General features: G+C 41.2%; 1 protein-coding gene across 2 annotated transcripts in view; it reads left to right on the top strand.

Annotated features, from left to right (window-relative positions):
- Positions 1–24,710, top strand: part of VPS50 (VPS50 subunit of EARP/GARPII complex) — a 160,002-nt gene that overhangs the window by 70,209 nt on the left and 65,083 nt on the right. For both annotated transcript variants that reach the window (XM_045005923.1, XM_045005924.1), the window contains exons 16-18: positions 718–816; positions 6,840–6,930; positions 8,352–8,528. In XM_045005923.1, the coding sequence (XP_044861858.1) occupies positions 718–816; positions 6,840–6,930; positions 8,352–8,528 (367 nt within the window). The remainder of the gene's footprint in view (positions 1–717; positions 817–6,839; positions 6,931–8,351; positions 8,529–24,710) is intronic.

The raw sequence follows: 24,710 nt of genomic DNA, 5'->3' as shown, positions 1-24,710 counted from the left end.
GATCCTTGTCCAAAAGAGTCCTTGAGATCCATTTCGGTACTTGGCCAGCTTTGAGATTGGGGTGGGGGTGTAAAAAAATGGCTGATTCATCTTTCTGTCCCTACGCCCCCTTAGGTTCTGTGGGAGTGCTGCTGGGCTGGGCCTAGGAATCTGCCTGGCTGTTCATAGCAATTTTCTGTCGCCCTAACATTACAGTTGTGGTACCGCTAAAAGCCTACTTAGTGGCTCCCCAAACCTGGAGCCAAAGTGTCAGAAGCTGGGCATAGCTCCCTTTTATTCCTGCTTCTATATTTGGGGTTGTGGTGCTGGTGGTCAAGGTGCTTTCCCCCCCCCCCCCTTTTTTTTTTTTTTTTTTTGACACTGAGAATGGTATGGAGAAATGGGTTCAGGTAACGGGCTATAGAGCTTGCATTGGACCATAGGATCCCAAGCAGACACTTGAATTGCTTGTGGCTGTCTGGCCCTGAGTGTTTAGAAAATACCATAATATGCAATAGAAGAAACTAGACCATATGTAGGCCTGGTGTTGTGTGGTGGTGATCTTTGTTTGTTAGATGTTCAAATACTGTGGTGATGGATGAGCATGGTATGTGTGATTATAGGTGAGATAGGGAATTCCAGCTGAAACAATAGCATTCAAGTAATAGTTGTTTCCTCCAGTATTGTTAAAACTAATTGAATGGATAATCACTTCTAAAATGTCTTTTGTTACAATAGGCTGATGCAAGTTGGGGAAGAATTTTGTGGCAGTAAGTCAGAAGTTTTGCAAGAATCCATTAGAAAACAAAGTGTTAACTATTTCAAGAATTATCACAGGTAAGGCTACTAAATGTGCGGCGGATTGGTCAGATTACTTTTATTTGCCATTTTTTCATTTTAAACTGGGTTTCCAGTGGCCTGGTTGCACTGAGGTGGACAGCTTGGGCATGTTTCTGTCTAGTGTGTGGGGGTGAGGGGCCTGAACACTCGCTATTGCTGCAGGTATAATCTCTCACTCATGCTAAAGTCACTGAGGAGATTTCTGCAACAAGCAGGTTGGGGAATGGTAGGGAACCTGTGGTACGTAGACTTTCTCAGTAGCCCCTCTGTCTTCCTCTAAAAGCTACTCCTTAAAACTCCTCCTTTTGACCCTTTCTGTAGTGGAGCTGCAGGCCCTTTATTCCTGGTTTCCCTGGCAAAAGTATTTATTTAATTTTTTTTATTTCTATATCATTCCATAAATAGAGAGCCCATCCACCCATATCTGTGGACTTCTCTGGCAATTTCTTTGAAATGTATAATTATGCAATTTATTTCTGTCAGGAATTTCATAATTTTATGGATTTGTACTTCTGGATCCCATTCTCAGCCTTCCATTTGTTGACCATCTGTAACTACATTTCATTCCAGTCTCCCTTGGCTCCATTACATGCAGACCTGACCTAATTTTATGGCAGCATATGTGTCAGCTTCAACACTTGCTGGCTTTTCATTTCAAAGTTAAACTGCCATAATTTTGCTTTGATTTCCCCAGTGTTCAGGTTTGGAAGGTAGATGCTTCTTTCATTCCAGTGGTTTGGCACTTGTCTTTCATTGCTTAGGTAGCCAGGAAGATATGGGGGTGGGGGTGGGAAATGCCACAATGATTCTTGCCAGAAGCCCTGGATTCCCAAGACTTCTTCACATGGCATCAAGCCCCTGTTGTTCGGGGCATTTTTCTACACATGCCACACCCCACCCAGTAATTCTGAAGCTTTCTGTCTGGAGGCTGAATAGATGACTCTATCTTCATATGGATGGTCTGAGAATTAATTGATATTTTACTAAAATCCATAAAACCTTAACATTTCTACAGGAATGCATGGGAAAGTGTCTTAATTCTGGTGCCAAGAATGTGGTTTGGATCCTCTTCAGGCTCCTGAAAGTCAGCTCTAGAATATCTTCTCAGCAATTTTAATAAAGATACCACTTCCAGTTGTCTGATAGGGTGAAGTCTCAGCCTTGAGTGCATTGATCTTTCCAGGATACCAGGTTCTATAACTATGTAGTCACCATAGATCCCATTTCTCCAAAGTAATATCCAGCCTTAAGTCTCAACCTGAATCTCCTCTTCTACCTTGGAACCTCACTTTGGAGCTTCAAATCCTCATGAAACCTCCATTTGAAGCTCTACTGAAATGTCCTTCTCCACTTGGCCATTTTAAGATGCCTTTCTGAAGGCTCTGTCTACCCAAAAAGTCCAGCCAATCTAATTAAATCTGTTTGTTTAGTTAAATATTCCTCCTCCCCCTTATGGGGGGTGATTCCTCACTGATTTAAGTTAAATAGACATAAAACACTCTTAAATGAAATTTGGCCATAGAATATATTGCATCTCTGCAAGGGACAGGTTTAACAGTGGTTTGTGAAATCACAAATTTTGAACCCTCTCAAAAATATGAATAAAATATGGGCGGGGTGGGGGAAGAGCAAGAGTATATGCTGAGAACTTGTCCTTTGCTTATTCTGTTGCTTTAGCAAATCGTGAACTATTTTCTACTGATTTGGAAAGTAGGGATGTGTGATTCTTGTTCAAGGCTATGTGATAACTATGTATTCCTAGCACTGATTTTTTTATGTTTTGTTTTTTTTAAATCTCACTGAGGAAAGGATGATTTTAAATAATGGTTACCTACCTGTTTTGTTGTTAAGAATAATTAGACAATGTTTCTAAAGCTCTTTGAAGGTGAATACCACTGTATCAGGCTAAATTATGTGCTCAGAATTTATTTATTTAAAGCTTTAAGTGTTTTGGATGTTCAAACCAAGCAAGAACGGCTTTTGCTTCCCTTGTGTATTTAATTGAAAAAAGCTAGACCTTTTAAAGATGCATTAGTATGTAAAACTTCACTGACTGGAACTGCTCAAGGAGCATGATTCATCAGCCCATTAATTGTGCAGTTTGACGTATGTAGCCTATTGGTATGTTAGATATAGGTAGGTTTGGAAGAATTATTTTTTTTATTGGTAAATGTCGATAAACATTGATTTCACCATACACACCAACTGATGAAAAAATATTTCCATTGATGATGATCTAAATCTACATGTAGGCAAAGTCAGAAAAACGCTGCTTGTGAAATTATTAGTTTGATTTAAGGCTATTTCCTTGGTACCTGTTTTTGATATATAGATGGTTTAGAGAACTGGAAAGTCAGCGGAATTGACCATGTAACTCAAGATCATATTGAGTATGCAAAGCATTTTGTTGGGAAAAGTTTTCTTCTTTATAAAAAGCAAGAATGGGCTTTTAATGGTGAAAGACACCAAACAAGGGAACTGCTTAAGATTCATTCATTTTTTTGAAGGTGTTTTTTTGGAAAGGCTCATTTGGGCAGGAATGGCAGAAATTTTCAAAGAATAAAGATAGATTTGATTGAAACCCTCTTTTTGAGCCAGATTCTGAACTTGTGCATGGTGGTGAAAGTAGAGAGTAACTACTGAAGTTCATTAAGTCATTGAGAGCCAGGGAGAGGACCCCCTTCCTCGGGCCGGCCCAGGCCTGCTGGAGCTACCAGGGAGAGGAGCTCCTCCCTCGGCCCAGGCCCGCCGGGGAAAGGAGTCCCTCCCTTGGCCCCGAGCTGTTGCGGCAAGAGAGGGCTGGGGTGAGTCCTCTCTCCCCACCACAGTCCCGGGGCCCCAAACCCGTCATCCCCAGCCCTGAGCCCCTCCTGCACCCTGAACCCCTCATTCCTGGCCCCACCCCAAAGTCTTCACCCCTAGCTGGAGCCCTCACCCCCGCACCCAGCCCTGAGCACCCTCTCACATTCCAAACCCCTCGGCCCTACCTCCACCACACATCACCTCCATATTGGTGCAGATAACAAAATTCATTCCGCACATGGACCTAAAATATTAGAGGGAACACTGAGTGAGAGCTGTGGGTACTCACTGCCTTGGAAAATTCGGCCCCAAATCTATTTCTGGTTGAACAGAATGTGTGTAAGTAGACACAGCTAACTGCAATAATAGTTAAGCACATGTTGGTCATCTTACTGAGCCAAAATCATTCATTATATCAGTAATTAGTTTGTTAATGAATGATGTGATGAATGTTTTACAGCCTAATTTGGAACCCAGCGCATAATTTACCAACTGCTACATTCTGAACAAGACAGCATAATGTATCTTTTAAAGAAAAAAATATTGATGTGCCCTCAATGATTAAAAAAAATTAAAATGGCAGCTGTGAAGTAAAGTTCCTGGCTATCTAGCCGAGAGAGAATGCTAAAGGTGCTTCTGCTTGTAGCTAAATGAAAGACTGTAGTGCTGATGAAAACTTAACAAAGGAAGTACAGTGAACTAATGTTTTTGATTACGTTGTCATAATAGCGCCCTTCATTAATGGACTTGCCTCCCTGCTCAAAACAAAATTTAAACACATGAAAAAATGGAACTTTGATTAACGGCCTTTTAATATTTTGTCTGAAAAACATATAATTCTGTAGAGTGCTGCTTTTCAGTTTTTCCACATTGTCTGTTTTTTTCCCCAGTGCTGCTTACATGGAATACTTGACAAGTTCAGATGTAGGTTCATATTACCCTTTATTGGATAAATGTTGCTACACTTTGTATTGACATTGTTAAAGGTATCTGATCATGTCATCTGCAGAGAGTAAAATCCATTATGCTACTGTAAAAGCATGTATGTTTTTATATATTAATTGTAGAGGCTTTTAAAAATTGTTTCACAAATTTTGTGACAGTGCATTCTTAATGTACTTTTCTCCAGGATGTCATAAAATGTATAATTTTGTGGTTATTTATAAGCTGAGAGAATGAGTGCAATATCTCGCAAATAAATCCTCACACTTGCAAAATGTGTTAAATACATCACACTTTCCTTCTGCACCAACCATGAAGATCTCTGACTCACTGAACTATATCAGAAGAACACCTGTGGCACAAACTGGATCAACCTCATGCATCTGTAGCTTTTTTTTTTTAAGATTGAATGTAGTAATTTAGTATAAACTACGATGGGTTCAGCAGACTGAATGGACACAGTGAAAGTCACCTCTGGTGCTTTTCTCAAATTTGGAGACTCCAGGAACAAATGAAGTCTGAGGATAGTGATCATAGACACAATCACAAGTACAAAGTCTTAACTATACTACAAGTTTTATTAAAGCAATAAGTAAAGTTACAATTATCCATGCATATATATAAATCCTACAAAAACCCATGCAATTACTAAGACTGTAGTCATACTCACATCCTCAAAGATATTCTAAGATCAGATGGATATCTCATTAGGTGATGATAGGAAAAAGAATGGTTCCTGCTGGGATTTCCCATGGGGTCTTATGACTTTTACACAACTAGGAAACCTCTTTTGTATTGTTTTTCTGACCACATCAAACACCTTATGCATATGCAGGAGGGTTTCAACCCTCTTTTCCTTTTCTGTACTGCCATACCCCATGAATATTGGGGTGCCCCATTTTTCATAAGTTTCTTAATTCTTCTTCTTAGCATCTATGCACAATATGTATCCTGCGGTCAGGACAGGACATTCCATGATGTTGCAGTAAGGTGTCTTGTGATCTTGGATAATGCAATGTGGTTTATTGCAGTCTAGTTTTCTGTAACATTACCTATTGACACATCTTTTACAGTAATTTTGTGACCTTACTGGCCTAGGGTTATTCCGAGATCACCCACTCATGTCAAGCATTCTTAAGCTTATGGCCTAGTCTGGCTAAGCTAAAATCTTACAGGCCTCAGCCTGTAGGCCTTGCATTGCAGCCATGCTTTACTTGTATACCTAATATATACTAATCATTCCTAAATATTTGTTAGTCTTATACCTCTGTAATCCTACATTGGTTTTATATGAAATAGCATATGAATTGACCATAACACAAAATAACACAATGATAAATGGATGATAAAAATGAACTAATTGGCTACACATCAGTGTAAAATTTCTGCAGAACTTCTCTGCCACAGTAATTTCTATTTTGCTACCATCACAGTTGCTAAATCACAACAGGCAGAGCTATTCTTCATAGTGAACCAGCTCATCCTGGCCAGAACACTGATTGCTGGAAGGAAGACTTCTACCTACTTATCAGAAAAGATAACCCAAATATTGCAGGAATTCACCAGCCAGAAAAATCTATGCCGAAAATGTTATTAGTCACCCTGATTGAATTGTACCTCATATTTGATGAAGTTCAGAGAGGTCTTTGGAAATATTTGAACCAACACTTGCAAAACTGGTCTGCCCCTGCCTGGCTGGTGGTAAACCAGCAAAGAACAGTTGTGTACACTGCTAACTGATCTCAACAATGGCTCCTTCAAAGACATGGACCAGCCAGCCAGCCAGCCTTCCGGTGAAAAATGCAACAGCCCATTCTTTTCACAGAAAACCTCACCAACAAAATAGTGGATAAAGGGACATGATATAATTAGTTGGACTTTCCTAAAGCATACGATAAAGTCCCTCACAGGCGACCAATCAGGGAGATAGTGTGAGAACTAAAAGTTCTGTCATGGACTAGAAATGATATTTTTTTCTTAGACTCCAAATCTTGGCCTCTTGCTATTAGTTCCTTTTCTATTAGTTAACCTGAGATAATGTTAACTTGCAGGGGAAATTTCCCTGGGGCTCATTTTGGAGGGAACCACAGGTTTTTGGTGATCTGAACTTCTCTACTAAGGAAATTAATAGCAAAGCCTAAATAAGGATGACTTTGTATTTTAAAGTATAACTTAAAGATTTTTTTTGTTCAATTGAAGGCACTTTTTCATTCTAATGTTAAAACAGTTCAGCTGTGACCTTTTTTTTTCTGACAATCTAGAGTGTTGTATTTCAGAACTCGTCTTGAAGAATTACGAATGTTCTTGGAGAACGAGACCTGGGAGCTTTGTCCTGTTAAGTCAAGCTTTAGTATTTTACAGCTTCATGTAAGTACTGTCACTCAATATTCAAAAGTTCTTTCTGAAATAAGTTTGTTTTATATATGTAGACCATCTATCTGCGATGTGATAGGACATGCAAACTGCTGTTGGTTTGGGGGTTATTTTAACGGTACAGTAAAATTAGAGTGATTCTTATGCAGGGATTTTTGTATGCTATTCTAAACTTCAGATTTAAATGCATCTAAAATGAAAACATGCCTGATTCAAGAAAACATTCAGGAAAGTACTAAAGCATGCGGTAAAATTCCACTGAAAGCAAGTGAAGCGTGTGCTTTAGTGCTATCTTGAATCAGGGCCTCTGGCTAAGCTGAGGTTGGTAAATAGTAACATTTCTGTTTTATTTGCTTTTTTAATATCTACCTATTTGGGACTGCCTGATGGTCACATGACTAGAGTTGTTGCTACAAATAACATCTAGTTTGCTAAGGATGAACATGGTTGTGGGGGATGGAAGACTATTTTCTAGTTTGACTGTACAAGGAAGCTGACTATATACATTCATGCCGCAAGCGAGAAAAAGAGAGATCTTTCATAGAACACAAAGGGAAAGAAAAGCTTTTTTAATAGAAAAATGTGATTGTTAAACCACATGCACTGGCAGGGAAACTCAAAAGAGCAGCTGCAGATCCCAGAAACCTTTCATCTAAATTTTGTAGAAATTACTAAATTTCAAGTCCCATTAGCCCAGTACATTTTGATCTATATCTTTAAATTTTGATTGTGTACATTTACTATTCAAAGATTAACAAATAAAAATAAATTATGATGTTTTCAACAAAAAAAATTAGGCCAAGATTTTCAGAAATTAACATCTAGAAATAGGACTTTAAGTGGTCTGATTTTTCAAAAGTGCTGAGCGTCCTCCCAGTCTCTTGCAATCCCATATTATTGTGCAGTGTAATAGTCCAAAATTTTTGAAATGTACTTGATTTAAGGATATTTTTAAAATTTGTTTCATATTAATAAGCTAAAATGTTTGTAACAATTTTTTTTAAAGAGAATTATCTTTAAAATATTTTTTGAGTCTGATAGTGTCACTTGAATTTTGGAAATATGTTCTTTACATTTTGATGCTGTATTTGTGTAGTTTGAGATTTAGGTGCTGTTCTATCTCTTGTGAAAATGCTCTTTTAATCTCTGGTAAAAGCTTTTCTATTTATTTATAGAAAATGAACACTTACATAGTACAAGAGGTATATTGCATGGTGCAGCAAGACTCACTTGCTAAAATTAGAAAGACAAACCATGTGAGATTGCAAACTTTAAGTTTAACTTCAATCAGTCTAAAAGCTGTATTTAAATAAGAAGTAAACTCTTGTTGCAGAGCGGTAATTGACAGTAAGCTATGAATCAATATTTAAACTACATTACTAGGCATAAAAATTATTCTGTATTTTTATTAATAGGAGTTTAAATTCATGGAGCAGTCGCGTTCCCCGTCTGTGTCGCCTAGTAAGCAGCCTGCTTCAGCAATCTCAACAACCATAACTTTGTTTGAGCAATATTGTAATGAAGGAAATCCATTTGAAATTCAGGTCAACAGCAAAGATGATGAGACAGAAGATGTACTTGCTTCTAATGGGGTATGGAGCATTTCATAAATACAAGAACCATTCTAGCTCTCATTATCATTAAATGAACATGGCATACAGTATATTGGAAGGCTCAATTATCTTGTGAATCAGTGATTGACAACTACATTTGTCTTTAATATTTTGCATTCTATATTGCACCAAAAGAAGCCATTTTATTACTTAAAATAGGTCACTCTGCTTTCTGGCATTGGCAGTTAAAAGCAGGGCTTCCTGTGGAAAGCCAGATATGTTTGTTTTGCAGTGGATCAATATTTTTCCATCCAAGTCAATTGTTCCTGGAGACTAGCAAGCCATGTTCTACTTAGAACAGAAACAGAAAAGTGCTAATTTATCACAGGACAATTAGATGCAATTTACTTAACTTTCCTGGTTGTGTTAAATTTGGCCTTGTTTTAATATTAGAAGGATTAGCTCCCTCTGGCTTGTTAGAGAATAATCTCTACAGATAATTCATAGATTGTTCTTTCTATATTGTTTACATAAATTCACCATGGTTTCCAAAGGAGAATGTAATTCGTTGAATAGTTTTATTTTCTGAATGTTATGGGGATGCTAGTTTGAGATCTACTGGTATAATAGTCAACATTAACTTAAATGTATTGATCTTTTTGTTGATTTGTATCATAATCATACAATCGTTTATTTAAAAGAAAACATTTTATATAGTGTTATGCTTGCCGAAACTTTATACCTACATTTCTCATTAAAACCTTTGTCCTGACTTCCTCTTCGGTAAAATATTATTTTCCCCTCTTTTATTATGTCATGAGCCAGGCCATCTGGCAGTCTTACTGCGCTCACTCTCAGTGCCGTAACAAACCTGGCACATGCTGTAAGATTTAACCAAGTTATCAGGTCGCCAGTCTTCAAATGGAACTTTGTTCATATTCTCTCTTGAATCATATGTTGGTGGCCATCTGTTCTGTCCATGATTTGTTGAGCTTCTTACCTCTTCCTTCTATGGGAATTAGAATATAACAAGGGGTTCAAATCCCCCAGTGCCCCTCTCCTTACTGAGCTACATGGGCAAGAAGGAGGGAAAGGAGGAATTCCCAGTGGTAGAGCTAGCCCTCTGGATGAAAGACACCCTGTAGGAGCTGGGAGTAGGCGCATCAGAACAAGGAGAGGCCCAACGTGGCCCTAGTTCTCTCTCTCCCTTTTCTCCCCCCCCCCGGGTAAATTCACAGCTCCTGAACACCAGTGAAGTCAGCTGAGTCTGTTCCTAAACGTGGACTCTGGACATTGTTTCCTGACTTCTAACTGGTTGTTAGCTCCCACACCATTCTATAATTGTTTTAAAGCAAGTCACATAGTAGACCTAGATTATTTTTAATTTTCTTGTAGTTTATAAAATAGATTTATATTTTGTTTTCAGTCTTGAAAGATTATTAATTGTCTGTTTACCTAAAAGACCAGAGTGGCTGCTGCATAATAATTCTGTTTTATCCAGAATGTAAAACAATCTTTTTAAGGTGTTTGAGACCACATTTTTTGCTTTATCTGTTGGTTAAATAAGTGTTTATTTTAAAATGGCGCATTTTTCCAAATGCACTGTATAATCACATTAGTAAATACGTCCGCATTGCAGTGAGGGTGCAGGCAAAAATTCCTCAAGTGCTGAAAGTTCTCCAGTGCCTGTCCCACTATTTCCCCAACAGCAGGCGAGTTATCTGCAATTGACACAATTGACTGGGAAAGAATCCTAGAGCGTCTTCATGGACAAAACCATAGGATATGCCCCAGACACACATGGGCAGGTGCAGAAACAGTGAGGACATAGTAACATGGGATAGCTTTGCTGTGGCAGCACTTGCATCCGGGCCAAGCTAATGTGGGTGCTCAGATCTGGGTGCTAGTGACCATGGCCCTACCCAATTCATGGTCCATTTTCATAAATTTCACAGTCATAGCATTTTAAAAACCTTGAGTTTCATGGTTTCAGATATTTAAATCTTAAATTTCACAATATCGTAACAAAGCATGAATATGTATTTTAAAACAGTAAAATATAAACATATAAAGCCCTTCAGTCAGCGTTTCTCAAACTGGGGGCCCTGACCCAAAAGGGGGTTGCAAGGCTTGTGTGTGTGTGTGTGGGGGGGGGGGTTCGTGGTATTGTCACCCTTACTTTTGCGCTGACTTCAGAGCTGGGCAGTTGGAAATTGGCAGCTGCTGACCAGGTGCCCAGTTCTTAAGGCAGCACAGAAGTATGGGTGGGAATACCATGCTCCCCCCCCCCCCACACAATAGTATTGAAATCCCCTTTTGGGCTGGGACCCCCTGCTTGAGAAACCCTGCCTACAGTATAGGGTAAAGGTACACAAACTACCACATTTTATGGGGCAGACCAGATTTCACGGTCTGTGACACGTTTTTTTTCATGGCTGTGAATTTGGTAGGATCCTCCTACCAATGACCCAGGTTAACTGTGCATTGAAGACATATCCCAAAAGGGTTAGAAGTAGAATTGTTTAAAAAAGCAGGCTGGAGAATCATTTACATTTTCTGAGTGAATAATTCCTACTGTAAGAATGAGCTAATTTGACTAAATAAAAAAAAAGTAATCATACAACATGCTTCTGTGTTCAGTAAAATACAGAAATTGATCTTCCTAAAACATTTCTTCTCAGATCTCTGGCAAGCTGTCTAGGAATTGCCATAATAAATCAGACCCCTGGTCCATCCTGTCTCTCTGACAGTAGCCGACACCACATGCTTTATAGAAAAGTTCAGGAAACCTCAAAGTAGGTGTGAGATACTCTTTCTGACCCCTCCCCCCCCCCCAAATCTCTTCATACCTTTTTATATAGTTAGAGATTGGCTTAAGCCGTGAAGCATGAGGTTTTCATATCCCTCCAAAACATTTTAATTATTTTAGCATTAGCTATAACTCTGAAATATATTGTTAAACATATAAACATCTATTCCCTCTGAATTTTGCTAATTGGCCTCAGTGACATGACGTGGCAATGAGTTCGACAGACGAATTGCCGTGTAGAAGTATTTTTGTTTTATCATTTTTTAATTTGCCACTTGTCAATTAGGTTTTTAGAGGTCGCTGCATTCCATCCTATTAAAATTACCTATTTTTGCTTCTAGCATGCAGTATTATGATATGATATTCAGTTCCATCCAAAGCTGATGCTGGATGAAGAATAAACATGTCCTCACCATTAAATAAATACCTCACCCTTTAGATGTGTGACATACCTTAGCCAGAATTAGTTACAGACTCCATGGTCTTCACTGGGGATTGATCTCCAGGAATTTGAGCATCAAAAAGCACATGCCTCTACCTGTTGAGCTTCATCCGTTCAGCTGTAGTTGGCTGTATTTTTTTCTGGAATCAGTCACTGGAGGGCGTCTTGATCATATGTATTAGCAGCAGGCTAATATGTTACATATGCAGCAAAGACAGCCTTTCTGTAGCCCATGTTGTGGTATTCCATATTCTAATTTTGAATTATGTTCTGTTTTGTAGAGTGACACACTACTGTGAGCTTACAAGGCTGGCTGTGTTGTCCTATTTTTAATATTTGTGTGCCAGCATAAAGTGTTTTGCATTACAGTGAAACCTAAATATGTCATGAAATGATAAAACTGAATCTGTGTCTGCTGAAGAGCTGTAATTGATTTTGGCTTTCTTTGACACTAGCAGGACAGAATGTTCAGTGGGGGAAGAATGGAATACATTGGACATGATTTATGTATTTTTGTTCTTGTGATAAACATAGGCCATTCTTATTGTAAACAGTTGCATTAATCTTAAATGTGGTATTAATTATTATGGAAACTTCAGATTAGTTTGGAGAATTAGTGTTTTTCAAATTAATATAATTTATCCTTGGTGTCTATGCAAACCAAAGTTTACAGTCACTTATGCAGAGAGATTTTATTTTCTTAGCTTTGCAGAAGGATCTTTGGTAGTGGCTTCCTATATTTGTACCCAACACAGAATACTGTTGCACTTTCATAGAATGTACTGCTTATTGCATACAGCACTGAAACTTAGCACCTTGGAAATTAGATAGCTGTTTGCTTCTGTGTTAAAAGGAAATTCTGTGAGGAACTGTGCTGAACAAGTAGATCAATATGTTCAATTACTCTGTGTATTACACCTATTTATCTGTCTAGGCACTTATATGGCCCTTATCACTGTAGTATCTAAGTGCCTCATAATTGTTAATGGAGTTTATCTTTGAAACACCCCTGTGAGGTAGGGAAGTCCTATCCCCATTTTTTACAGGTGGGAACCTGGGGCACAGGGTAGATCAAGTGATTTTCCCAGAGTAATGTAGGAAATCTGTAACAAAGTTAGAAATTGAACCCAGCTTCTTCAAGTGATTGCATGTGTGCATTCCACTGCAGGGGTGTGTGCACTCAGTATCCAGAGTTGGAGATTTTTCCCTTAGCGATATCCATCGGTGTGGTGTGCGCCCTCAGCCACCTTGTGCTTCTGAATGATAGTATAAAGGGTGGAGCTGCCTCCCCCCACTTTCTTACCACCCATAATCGGTAGTCGAGTGCATTGGCTTGCTACTGCAGGTTTCTCCCTTTGCAGGGAAGTTATCTTCCTTTCTATAAATAATTAAATTAGTGGTATTTGTTAGTGATGTTAGATTATTGTAGTGTAGTGTTGTTTCTTGCAGAGTTGGTGCCCTCTTATTCACAGGATGCTGACACCCAGTACCAGGGTATGCCTTGGTCTCTGAGTTTTAAGTGTTGTACTGGCTGCAAGAAATTTGTGCTGGTAAGTGACTGTCTTGTCAGGAATAGAATACCAGTTTGTGATGTAACATTTCTCTCTGGCCTGTTGTTTCCCAACATGTTATCCCATTTCCTGTGTGCTTGGTCCCATTTTATTACAGCTCAGTGGGTCCTAAGTACTGAGGACAAGTAGTTTATTTGAACCCTGCAGTTTATTTCCTCCATTCTCCGACCCTTCAGTTCCCTTCCCTGTCATTCCTCAGGATCCATTCTCACAAGGATTCTCATCTTCAAGAATTGCAGTCTCGTCTTGATTTTTGGGAGCTATAGAAGAGGTTCCCCCTCTCCATTGAAGGGGAAGGGTTTCTATTCATGATACTTCCTCATTCTAAGGGTATGTCTACACTACAAGACTATTTCGAATCAACTTAATTCGAATTTGTGGAATCGACCTTATGAAGTCGAAGTTGTGTATCCACACTAAATACACTAGTTCGACTGTGTGAGTCCACAGTAATGGGGCCAGCGTCGACTTTGGAAGCGGTGCACTGTGGGAAGCTAGCCCACAGTTCCCGCACTCCCCGCTGCCCATTGGAATTCTGGGATTTCCCCCCAATGCATGCTGGGGGGAAAAATGTGTCAAGGGTGGTTTTGGGTAACTGCCATCATTGAACCGTCAATCACGCCCTCCCTCCCTCCCCCCCTGAAAGCGCCTGCGGGCCATCTGTTCGTGCACTTTTCTGCTCAGTGACAGCGCGGGCGCCACAGCACTTTGAGCACGGATCCCGCTGCAGTTATGGCCGTTGTCAACTCCTCGCACCTTATCGTCCACCTCTTCCACAGTCAGCTGCTGAGAAATAGGGCTACTTTTCAATGGTGCTGCGAGCACTGGTGGACCATGGGGGACGTTTTACCAACATCAACGTCGGGTGGCCAGGCAAAGTTCATGACGTGCGTGTTTTCAGGAACTGTGGTCTGTTTAGACACCTGCAGGAAGGTAGTTTCTTCCCGGACCACAAAATAAGTCTTGGATGTGCAGATGCCTATAGTGATCGTCGGGGACCCAGCCTACCCGCTAATGCCCTGGCTCGTGAAGCTCTGTGCAGGCGCCTTGCACAGCGACAAGGAACTCTTCAAGTAACAGCGAGCAGCGTGACCTGTGACTGTTCAGTTTCTTTACAGAGAAGCTGAACCTGCCCCTGTTTCTTTATCAAGTGACTGTTGACTAGCATCTGCAGTTACATACCCCGCCCACCCCGCTTCCCCAACTTCCAACACACGTTTAAAAATAAAATACATGTTCCACTGTAACTTTACAAAGGTTTCTTTATTGATGACTTTGCGTTACAGGGTTGAAACTGGGACACGGACTGTGCTGGGTAGGGTGTGCAGTGATGTAAAGACTGCCTGTAAACTCGAGGAATGACAGGCTCCTGCTCCCAGAGCGGTCTGCAGTGCCGGACTGGATGTTTCAACGGAGCCTGCCATCCCTCCTTTTTGGGACTCTGTGTGCGTGGGCTATGTGGCCTTTTGGCGGGGGAGGACGGATACAGATTCCTCTGCTGCGTGGCTCTGTGGTCCAGGACAGGGACCGTTGTATGTAACCCCCCTCCCCCGCTACAAAGTCACGTTCCCCCCCCCCCCCCCCCCCGAACCTGCATACCACCTCCCATACCGACCAGGGTGCGTACTGACACCAGTGTGTGTGTGACCTGCTGCTGATCCTGCCCCCATGTCTGTACCCTGGTAAAGGTGATTGTCCTGTCAAATTACCAACCCTCTTCCCCCCCTTCAAACACAGTCTCCTCTAAAAGAACATGACGGAAACAGTAATTAACAGAAAAGTATTTTTTATTATCAACTAGACAGTTAGGGGATGAAACTGGGATGGGGGCTTGGGTGAGGCGGGAAGGAAAGGACTTCTCAAAATTTAGGGTATGAGAGCTTTTGGGTACTTGAGCACTCTGCTGGGGTGCAGTGACAGTTTACACAGCCTCTGGCACCCCTCCTTCTGGTTATTTTGGGTGAGCGGGGTATGGGACTTTGTGGTGGGGGAGGGCGGTTGCAGATACACTGCAGGGGGGCTCTGTCCTCCTGCCTGAGGTCCTGCATAGCATGCACAAGGCGCAGGAGCATGTCCGTTTGCTCCCTCATTAGTCCAAGCAGCGTTTGAGTCGCCTGCTTGTCTTCCTCACGCCACCTCTCCTCCCCTTCGCTGTGTGAGCACTGATACAGAGAGAGGGTCTCCCTCCACTGGCTCTGCTGGTCTGCCTCATCTCGGGAGCACCCCATAAGTTCAGCGAACATCTCGTCCCCTGTCTTTTTCTTTCGCCGCCTAATCTTTGCCAGCCTCTGTGAGGGGGATGCTGTGGCAGGTCTGGAGACAGTCGAAGCTGTGTGATGGGAAAAAGGGAGTGAATTCCTTGCAAAGATAAATTTTTGCGAACAATGAACACAGTCTAGTTTGTCTCTGTGAATTCTGGGTTGAGATCCCAGTGCCTGATAGGGCAAAAACCATTTTCGCGGGTGGTTCTGGGTAAATGTCGTCAGTCATCCCTTCCTCCGGGAAAGCTACAGCAGACAATCATTTCAAGCCCGTTTTCCCTGGATTGCCCTGGCAGACGCCACAGCGTGGAAACCATGGAGCCTGTTTTGCCTTTTGTGCCTGTCACCGTATGTGTACTAGATGCCGCTGACAGAGGCAGTCCAGCAGCGCTACACAGCAGCATGCTTTTGCTTTTGCATGACAGCAGAGATGGTTACCAGCCATATTGTACCATCTACCATACCATAAATTGGTAATAAGATGGGCATGGTTACCAGTCCTTTTGCACTGCACCATTTGCTGCTGTCATAAGTGCCCCTGGCTGCTCTTAGCCAGGGGCGCAAAAGCCAAAATTGGGAATGACTCCCTGAGTCAATCCCTCCTTTTTGGTATCTAAAAATAGAATCAGTCCTCCCTAGAATATGGGCAAGTGTACTAGAGAACCACTGTATCAGAGAACCAGAGAGCACAGCTGCTCTGTGTCAGATCCTGCATAGATTATGAGCTGTATGCTATTCACAGGGGGTGCTCCTGCAACAACCCCACCTGTTCATTCCATTCTTCCCCCAGCCTTCCTGGGCTACCATAGCATTGTCCCCCCACTTGTGTGATGAAGTAATAAAGAATGCAGGAATAAGACACAGTGACTTGTTAGTGAGAAATGAGTGGAAGGCAGCCTCCAGTTGCTATGATAGTCCAGATAGGACATTAAGGAGTGTGGAGGAGAGGAGCCCAGCATCCTGCTGCTAGTCCAGGGGCAATTGAATCTTTTCTTTACACATGAAGGGTGGGGGCTGATGAAGCTCAGCCCCCTGTTGCTATGATGACGATGGTTATCAGCCATACTGTACCATCTACCACGAAAAATTAGGACCAGGCGCCCTTGATTGACCTTACCGATGCTAGTCAGCATGGTTACCAGTCCTTTTGCACTGCCCCATGTGCCAATAGGCTGATGATGAGGACGGGTACCAGTCATTTTGTACCATCAGCCATCCATAGCGTGGGGGTAGCAAGGATGTTGGTGTTGAGTGCTGCACCATCACGTCTATCTGCAGCATTCAGTAAAGATAGGGTGACATGTAAAAGAGTCAAGAGAGGATTGTTTTCCCTTTCACTTCTGGGGGTGGGTGAGGGGCTGCGTAAATTGCCTAGCTATGCCCTGACCCACCGCGGACACTGTTTTTGACTCTAGAAGCATTTGGAGCTCAGCCAAGAATGCAAATGCTTTTCGGAGACAGCAGGAACTGTGGGATACCTTGCGTCCTCAGTCCCCCCTCCCTCCATGAGCGTCCATTTGAATCTTTGGCTTTCCGTTACGCTCGTCACGCAGCAGCGTGCTGAGTCTCTGCTATGCCGTCTGTCCGGAGATTTTTTACAAATACTTTGGACCAGGCGTAACATTACAGTAATTCCCCTAATTAGATGCAGGAGTCTCCGAGCGAGATCACCCTGAGGACGGTCACTGAAGGAGATAGACAGCGCATGCTGCGTGAAAGCCAGCACAAACCAGGGCCCTATGCAGCCGTGCTCGGGGAGGCAGTGCTCCCTGAGTAGCTCATGAAAGCCTCGCGCGGAAAACTGTGCTACCACGGAGCACCCAATAAGGCAGCTCTCCCCAGGAACCTCCTGCGGAGGCTTTTCGATTACCTCCAGGAGAGCTTCGTGGAGATCTCCCAGGAGGATTTCTGTTCTATCCCCATATATAGAGAGACCTCCTTTTCACATACTTCAGATTCCTGTTATATTAAGAATAAAAGTTTACATGGTTAAAGCACTTACCGACTGCTCCTTCCCCTGATTCAGGATCCGGGTTAATGGCCGGGGAGGGTTGGTAGGGGATCTCCGTGACGGTGATGAAGAGATCCTGGCTGTCGGGGAAACCAGCGTTGTAAGCGCTGTCGCCTGCCTCGTCGTCCACAAACCCTTCCTCATCTTCCCCGTCCGCGAACATCGCCGAGGAACTGGCCGTCGACACTGTCCCATCGTCAGAGTCCATGGTCACTGGTGGGGCAGTGGTGGCAGTCTCCGTAGCGTCCGTTTGCCGCTTTGATTTTTTGGTAGCCTTGTCTGGGGTCCTTGGTTTTCACGCGGCGCTGCGTTGCATCCCGGCTGTATCCTCTGTCTCTCATGGCTTTGGAGACCTTCCCGTAGGTCTTTGCATTCCGTTTTTTAGAGCGCAGCTCCGAAAGCACAGACTCCTCGCCCCACGCACCAATCAGATCCAAGAGTTCCCGGTCAGTCTATGCTGGGTCCCTCTTTCTATTCAGAGATTACATGAACTCCTCTGCTGGAGAGCTCTGCATCGCTGCCGGTGCTGCTGAGCTCGCCCCGATGTCCAACCACGAAATGAGATTCTAACTGTCCAGACAGGAAAAGGAATTCAAATTTTCCCGGGACTTTTCCTGTGTGGCTGGTCAGAGCATCCAAGCTCGGACTGCTGTCCAGAGCGTCAACAGAGTGGTGCAGTGTGGGATAGCTCCCGGAGCTAGTAAGTTCGATTTGCATCCACACCTAGCCTAATTCGACATACCGATGTCGAATTTAGCGCTACTCCCCTCGTCGGGGTGGAGTACCAAATTCGAACTAAAGAGCCCTCTAGGTCAAATTAAATGGTTTCCTGGTGTGGACGGGTGCACGGTTAATTCGAATTAACGCTGCTAAATTCGAATTAAAGTCCTAGTGTGGACCAGGCCTAAAGGTGAAAGGAGGTCCCAGAACTATCCTAGACCTGTGAAATTTGAATAAATATGAAAAGACTGTATCATTCCCTTCCATGGCGACTGGTACACTGCCTTCCTCTTGAAGGATGCATATTTCTATATGGCTATCCATTGAAGCTGCACGAGATTCCTAAGATTTCTGGTCAACAACACCAATTATAAGTTTAGGCCTTTGTCTTGTCTCCTGTCCTGTGAGTGTTTACAAAACGCATGGTTGGTGGTAGCTGTATTTTTAAAGAAAGCAGGGATGCAAGTGTACCTTAACTTAGACGACTGGCTGGTACAAGGTTGATCCAAACACTAAGTAGAAGTCAGTCTATCCAGGATCCAATCCCTCTTCAGTATTCTGGGTCTCTTGACCAACGAGGACAAGTCAATCTTCTCTGCTGATCAGAGAATTTAATTTATAAGGCCAATTCTGGGTTCTACAGTAGCCAGGGCATTTCTACCTCAAGCCAAATTCCAGACAATGTTATGTTTACATAGACTTCAAATCCACTTAAAATGGTAAGAAATTGCCTCAGACTACTAGGGCACATGACCTCTTTGTTGTATGTGATTTGGCATGCCAGGCTTTGACTCCGAGAGTTGCAAAGCTGGTAAAGTCAGTGGATTCCCTGTGGATTTCAGTGGATTGTCACCCATTGGACATGATGATTTGAATGCCTGCAGGAGTACTAGCCTCTCTGGTCTGGTGAATGGATCCAGCCAATGTGTATGGGAGTTCCCTTCACACCTCCCTTGTGCATCCGAAGAAGTGGGTATTCACCCACGAAAGCTCATGCTGCAAAACGTCTGTTAGTCTATAAGGTGCCACAGGATTCTTTGCTGCTTGTGCACACTGACTCCTAGTTATGGACATTTTTTTAAATTGGGGCGCTCGCCTAGGAAACCTACAAACTGAAGATCTGTGTTTTTACCAAGATTTGACTCTCCACATAAACGTGCTGGAATTGTTGGCTATTCATCTGGTCTTTTGAGCTTTTCTCCCTCATATCAAGGGCAACACTCTACAGGTCTTCACAGACAACACTGTGGTGGTCTACGTGAACAGAGAATAATGGGCCAAATCAGTCTTTGTCAAGAGGCGATACATCCTTTGGTGATACAAAACTCCCATCTCAGTCTTTTCCTTGCTGGTGTTCAGAAGTTGGATCATGAGAACATGATCCTTACAGCTCTGGCTTTGTCTTCTAGCATTGGTTGGACAGTCTGCTGAGCTTCTCTACCAGGACTTTTTTGATCTCCCAGGACCCCCAATCATATGCTATATCCTGACCCAGGCATTCTCCATTTTACAGCCTGGATAGTCCATGGGTTAACACCTCCAAGAGGTGGAGTGTTCGGGGAATGTGCAAAACACTCCACCTGTTAAAGTGGAAGTGATTCTCCTTGGGGTCAAAACAGAGAGAAGTGTTTTGCCAATCCTGATTTCTATTCAACATTTCTATTTTCTCTGTTCCAACTGAAATAAAAAGCCCTAAAGATTGGTTCCATCAGAGTTCTCATAAGGGTGAGAAGAGGCTCCATGCTTAGGATGTTAGAAGGGTGTTGGATTTTTTAATTGGACAGGACTAGTGTTTTAGATTGTCTTCCTAGCTGCTTATGTCAGTTGCAGACAGGCCTTCCAGTCTACATGCAGAGGATTTCATCCTGGATTTTGTCCTGCACACATCTCTGCTATGACATTGCCAATGTACTCACGCTACAGGATCTCAAACAGTTTCTGCAGCTCTTTTGGCTTAAAGTAACTATAGCAGACATTTGTAGAGCTGTAGCTTGGTCATCAGTACATTCCTTTACTACTCATTATACTGTATCTTAGGATTCCAGAAATGATGCCAAGTTTGGACAAGTATTTTTTCAGTTTTTCAAGTAGACTCTGAAACCCACTTCTGGACTTATGCTCATCTAACACTAATGAATACCACTAAATGAACTATTCACAGAGAGGAAGATAATTGCCCTGCAAAGGGAGAAACTTGCAATAGCGAGCCAATGCACTCAGACTACCAATCACAGGAGGTAAGAAGGAACTCGGGCGAGGGAGGGAGGTCTGGGGAGGGTCTGCCCTTTATACCATTGTGCAGCAATATGAGGTGACTGAGGGTGCACACGCTATCCCAATGGGTACCACCAAAGGAAAAATCTCCAACTCTGGAGCACTGGCTATGCACTACTTGAAGTGGAATGGACATGTGCAATCACTTAAAGAAAAACAGGAACTGAACAGCTTAGTAAAAAAAAAAAAAATCCCCCTAAGGCCCAGTCCAGTACCTTATCCACTTGACTAGCCTTCCTCCATTCCCCACAAAGTATTACAAAGAGCTGACATAGCTGATATTTTAAAAAGATCAGGATTTATATTGTATAATACAGCTCTAAAGAAAAAACATTGGTTCAGGCAAAAGGGAAAATATCTTTCTATGGGGCAGGGAGAGCCATACAGTCTTGTTATATTGCAGTTTCTGCATTGATCTTTTTTAAGGAACACTTTTAGCACTTAAGTTTGTAATTATTTCAGGCAGTTTTTGCACTTTCATTTCACAATTTTGTTTGCTGTTTTCTAAAATGTAAAAGCAGTCTGTGGGGAGTATAACAAGTATAACAAGTCTAAAGATTTATGTCAAATGATCTGTAGTGCAGTAACAGTCTGCTGAACTTTTAAATAAGATTTCTGTTTAACTACACAGTAGTCAGTGTGGCCAACATTTTCAAATTTGGGTACCTGAAATTAGGCATCTACATCCATGGTTATCACCTTAATATGTGTCATCCATAGCTTCCTTTGAAATTAGTATGTCCTGTGAGTGCTCTGAACCTTTCTAAAAAGCAAGCCATGTGTTATAGTTGCCTAGGTGTGGATTTTAGGTTACTAACAACCACTCAAGTTAAAAAAAAAAAAAAGAAAAAAAAAAAGTAAGAAATTGCAAATTAATATTTGGCAATGACAAAAGTGAGTGGCTTTTGATATCCAAAGGAACTTCACAACCTCTAACAAAGTTCATTTTAATACAATGGAGGAGATACCTTTTTGTGTATTTACCAAGATGTGGTTCGGCAGGACTGTGTATTAATCTAGTGAAAAATGAACTATAGTCTTTACCATCCAGAAGAGGTAAAACTGGTAGTCTGTTCAGATGCAAGATAGGTTAATTACCAATTAAAGTTATCTTAACATAGTTGTTGGAGACTATTACCTGGAGACTTGTAAAATTGTAATTACTACTAGCCACCAGGATACCAGAACTCCCTCCAACCCTCATGTTCTTAGATTATTTGTTATGAGCAGCAGATTATACCTTCGTTGGAAATTACTTTAAGAAGAACTCTTCAGGGAAGTTGCGATTCTATGGTTTATCAGTTATGATTTATTATTTACTTTAAGAAACCAGCTTTTTTTTCCTTTAAATTGCAACCATAAACAACTGTTACTGCTTAACAGTATCATTGTTCAACTTTCCTAATGAAGAGTAATATGATTTTACTCTGCAAAAATCATTTTTAAAATGCCCTTATTTTATTAAAGAAATGGAAATTAACACTCCTCTTTTTTTTCCTTCCGGATTAATACATTTAACACACAAGAATCCTCTGAAATGTATACCAGAACTCTTAACATTTACAGTCAATAAATGATCTCCTAGTTACTGGGTTTTAATTGAGCCAAGGCAGATTATTTCTGAATAGGTGACTAATTCTTCATATTAATGATTCTTCTATATTCATTAATTAATTCAAAAACTCTCTTTTATCTCCTAATAATCACACCTTGGCTTAGTTTCTTCCTGAAATAATCTGCATTGATGTAATTGTGGTTTCCATTATCTGAAAATGTGGTATGGCAGGGTTCTCTTTTAGAAATAATAATCAGGACAGCTATTTGTTCACTGTCTGTCATATCTTCATTCTCTCTTCTATGCTACTCCCTCCACTTCTAATTCCACTCCTGATGTCCAAGGCCTCCCCTGCTTTAAAATTTGTTGCTTCCACAAAAGCCCTCAGTGATAACCCACGTATGTAAGAAATGGTGGCACACATATTATAAGAATATTAGCAAAACCTGGTTGTGCTGGTGGTTCCATCCTCTGAATCACCCAGGGCATTGAGTGTCTGAATTGTTTTCCCTTTCCAGAGTGTTTGATCCATAGGGACGAATTCTTCAGAAACTCCTATCAGCTGTTAGAATCCTTATCCTCAGTGGAATCAGCATGGCTCCATTAAGAGCTGTCTTTGTGACCCTTTGCAAAGAGCAGTGTGGGTTGGGGCAAAGCTGAGGCAGAAGTCTTGGCGTAGCCAACCCTGAGGTAGGAGGATTCATGTAAGGGGACATGCAGGAAGCAAGTCGTGTATTGGAATCTTGAGATTGCAGAAGCACTGGTGTAGTAGCTCTGCAGGGAACCAGGTTTTGCTCTAGAACTTGGGCTGTTTTTCTCTTCTGTGTTAACAAATAGTAGACTAGTGAGAAACCTCATTTTCTTACATAAGAAGTAGCTTAATGCACCTCTGTTTGGAAAAACTGACAGTAATTTACTAAACATATTAGGATTAAAAATTACTTTGATTCTGAAAATATCTCCGTTTAGAAAGGTTTTTTTCCTCTACAAACTCTACTTGAGGCAACTAATTTAACTTCAGACAAATGTTAGTGGTTAATTAATCTCTGATTTAGTTGCTAATTTCTTAATTTAGCAATGTTCAAAATAGCAAATAGCAAAACAGCTAGAAAAATAGCAAAACTTCAGTAAATTTGCACAAATGAAATACTTTTTTTGTTCCCCCTTAATTGATTATGCCTCAGCTTGTAGTATGCAGTTACCAGTTAAGTAATTCAATTGCTAATCTAATAGTCTGGAAAGTTTAAAATAGCTTTTCTAATTTATAAACATTTGTTATAGTGTTTTATTGTCTGCATGGTCTCAAGCACACGTTATTTCATGAGCTCACATGTTGAGCTGTTTGAATACATTATAGCTGGTGTTCTAGGGACCGTTATAGTTAAGGCTGCTGGAATATTCCCTTTGTAATTGTCTGTTCTAAATTACTCATAATTTTTTTCCAAATCTTTCAGTTTATCAGGCTGAAATTTTATGGGTCTGAGGAAAACAAAATTATACTTCAGGCCATGAAGTGTCAGTATTTCATTTGCCTGTTAGCAGAGGAAGAGGTTTTCTGCAAAATAGTAAAATATGACTTATAAAAACAAATGACAGGATGCTTTAGAAGAGCTTTAGTGCCTACAATTACTTTTTACTTAGTTTTTAAAAATCTGGTTATAGTTCACATTAATAATGTCCCTTTAACCATGACTACATGATATTCTGAGCCATATGTGCTTGGCTAATTTAGCTGTATACTGAAATTTACAGTGGGTTTATTCTGAAGGCAAGGGTTACAGAGTCCATATTGAATTAGGCAGGCAGGTGTCCGCATGAGGCTTTCCCTCAATGTAAACGTGGGACAAGGTGCTGCATTGGTTTCTAGCTAAACATTCCAGATAAGGGATGTATTTTTTCTTTAAAAAGTAAGTATGGAAATTTTACATAAAAATAAATTAGGATATTGTTCAGGTTGCATAATTAAGCATGCAAAAGTCAGGAAACTCTAAAATTAAGGTTGCAATCCTTAGCTACGCTCACTTGTGCATTTGGTATGATTTAGTTTCTAATTACATAATTGAAGAATATTTCATAGATTCTAGGGCTGGAAGGGACCTCAAGAGGTCATCGAGTCCAGTCCCCTGCCCTCATGGCAGGACCAAATACTGTCTAGACCATCCCTGATAGACATTTATCTAACCTGCTCTTAAATATCTCCAGAGATGGAGATTCCACAACCTCCCTAGGCAGGTTTGAGAGCACAATATAGTATACACTCTTTTTCTGGGGCTATCTAAGGTGTATTTGTTAAAATAAGTTATAGGATCACTGTCCTTGTATACTGTGTGCCATGTATGTTAATTACTTTCATGATTTGATGTACACAGATTTGAAGAAGCTGCTTCACATGTATTTAAAGTTTTAGAAGAAAAAATGCATGATATTGTATTGTAATCCTGAGAAATATTCAGATAAATGTCAGTGTTCCTGCAATAATCAGGTTTTTGTAATAATTGTGCAAAGTCAAAGTGGCTCTGTGTAGCATCACTACGTACCAGTCCAACAAACTGAAAAATACTGCAGTGGAAGTGTCCTG

Source organism: Mauremys mutica, chromosome 2 (genome assembly GCF_020497125.1).
Source record: "Mauremys mutica isolate MM-2020 ecotype Southern chromosome 2, ASM2049712v1, whole genome shotgun sequence".
NCBI classification, from domain to species: Eukaryota; Metazoa; Chordata; order Testudines; family Geoemydidae; genus Mauremys; species Mauremys mutica.
This window is presented reverse-complemented; position numbering and strand designations above follow the sequence as displayed.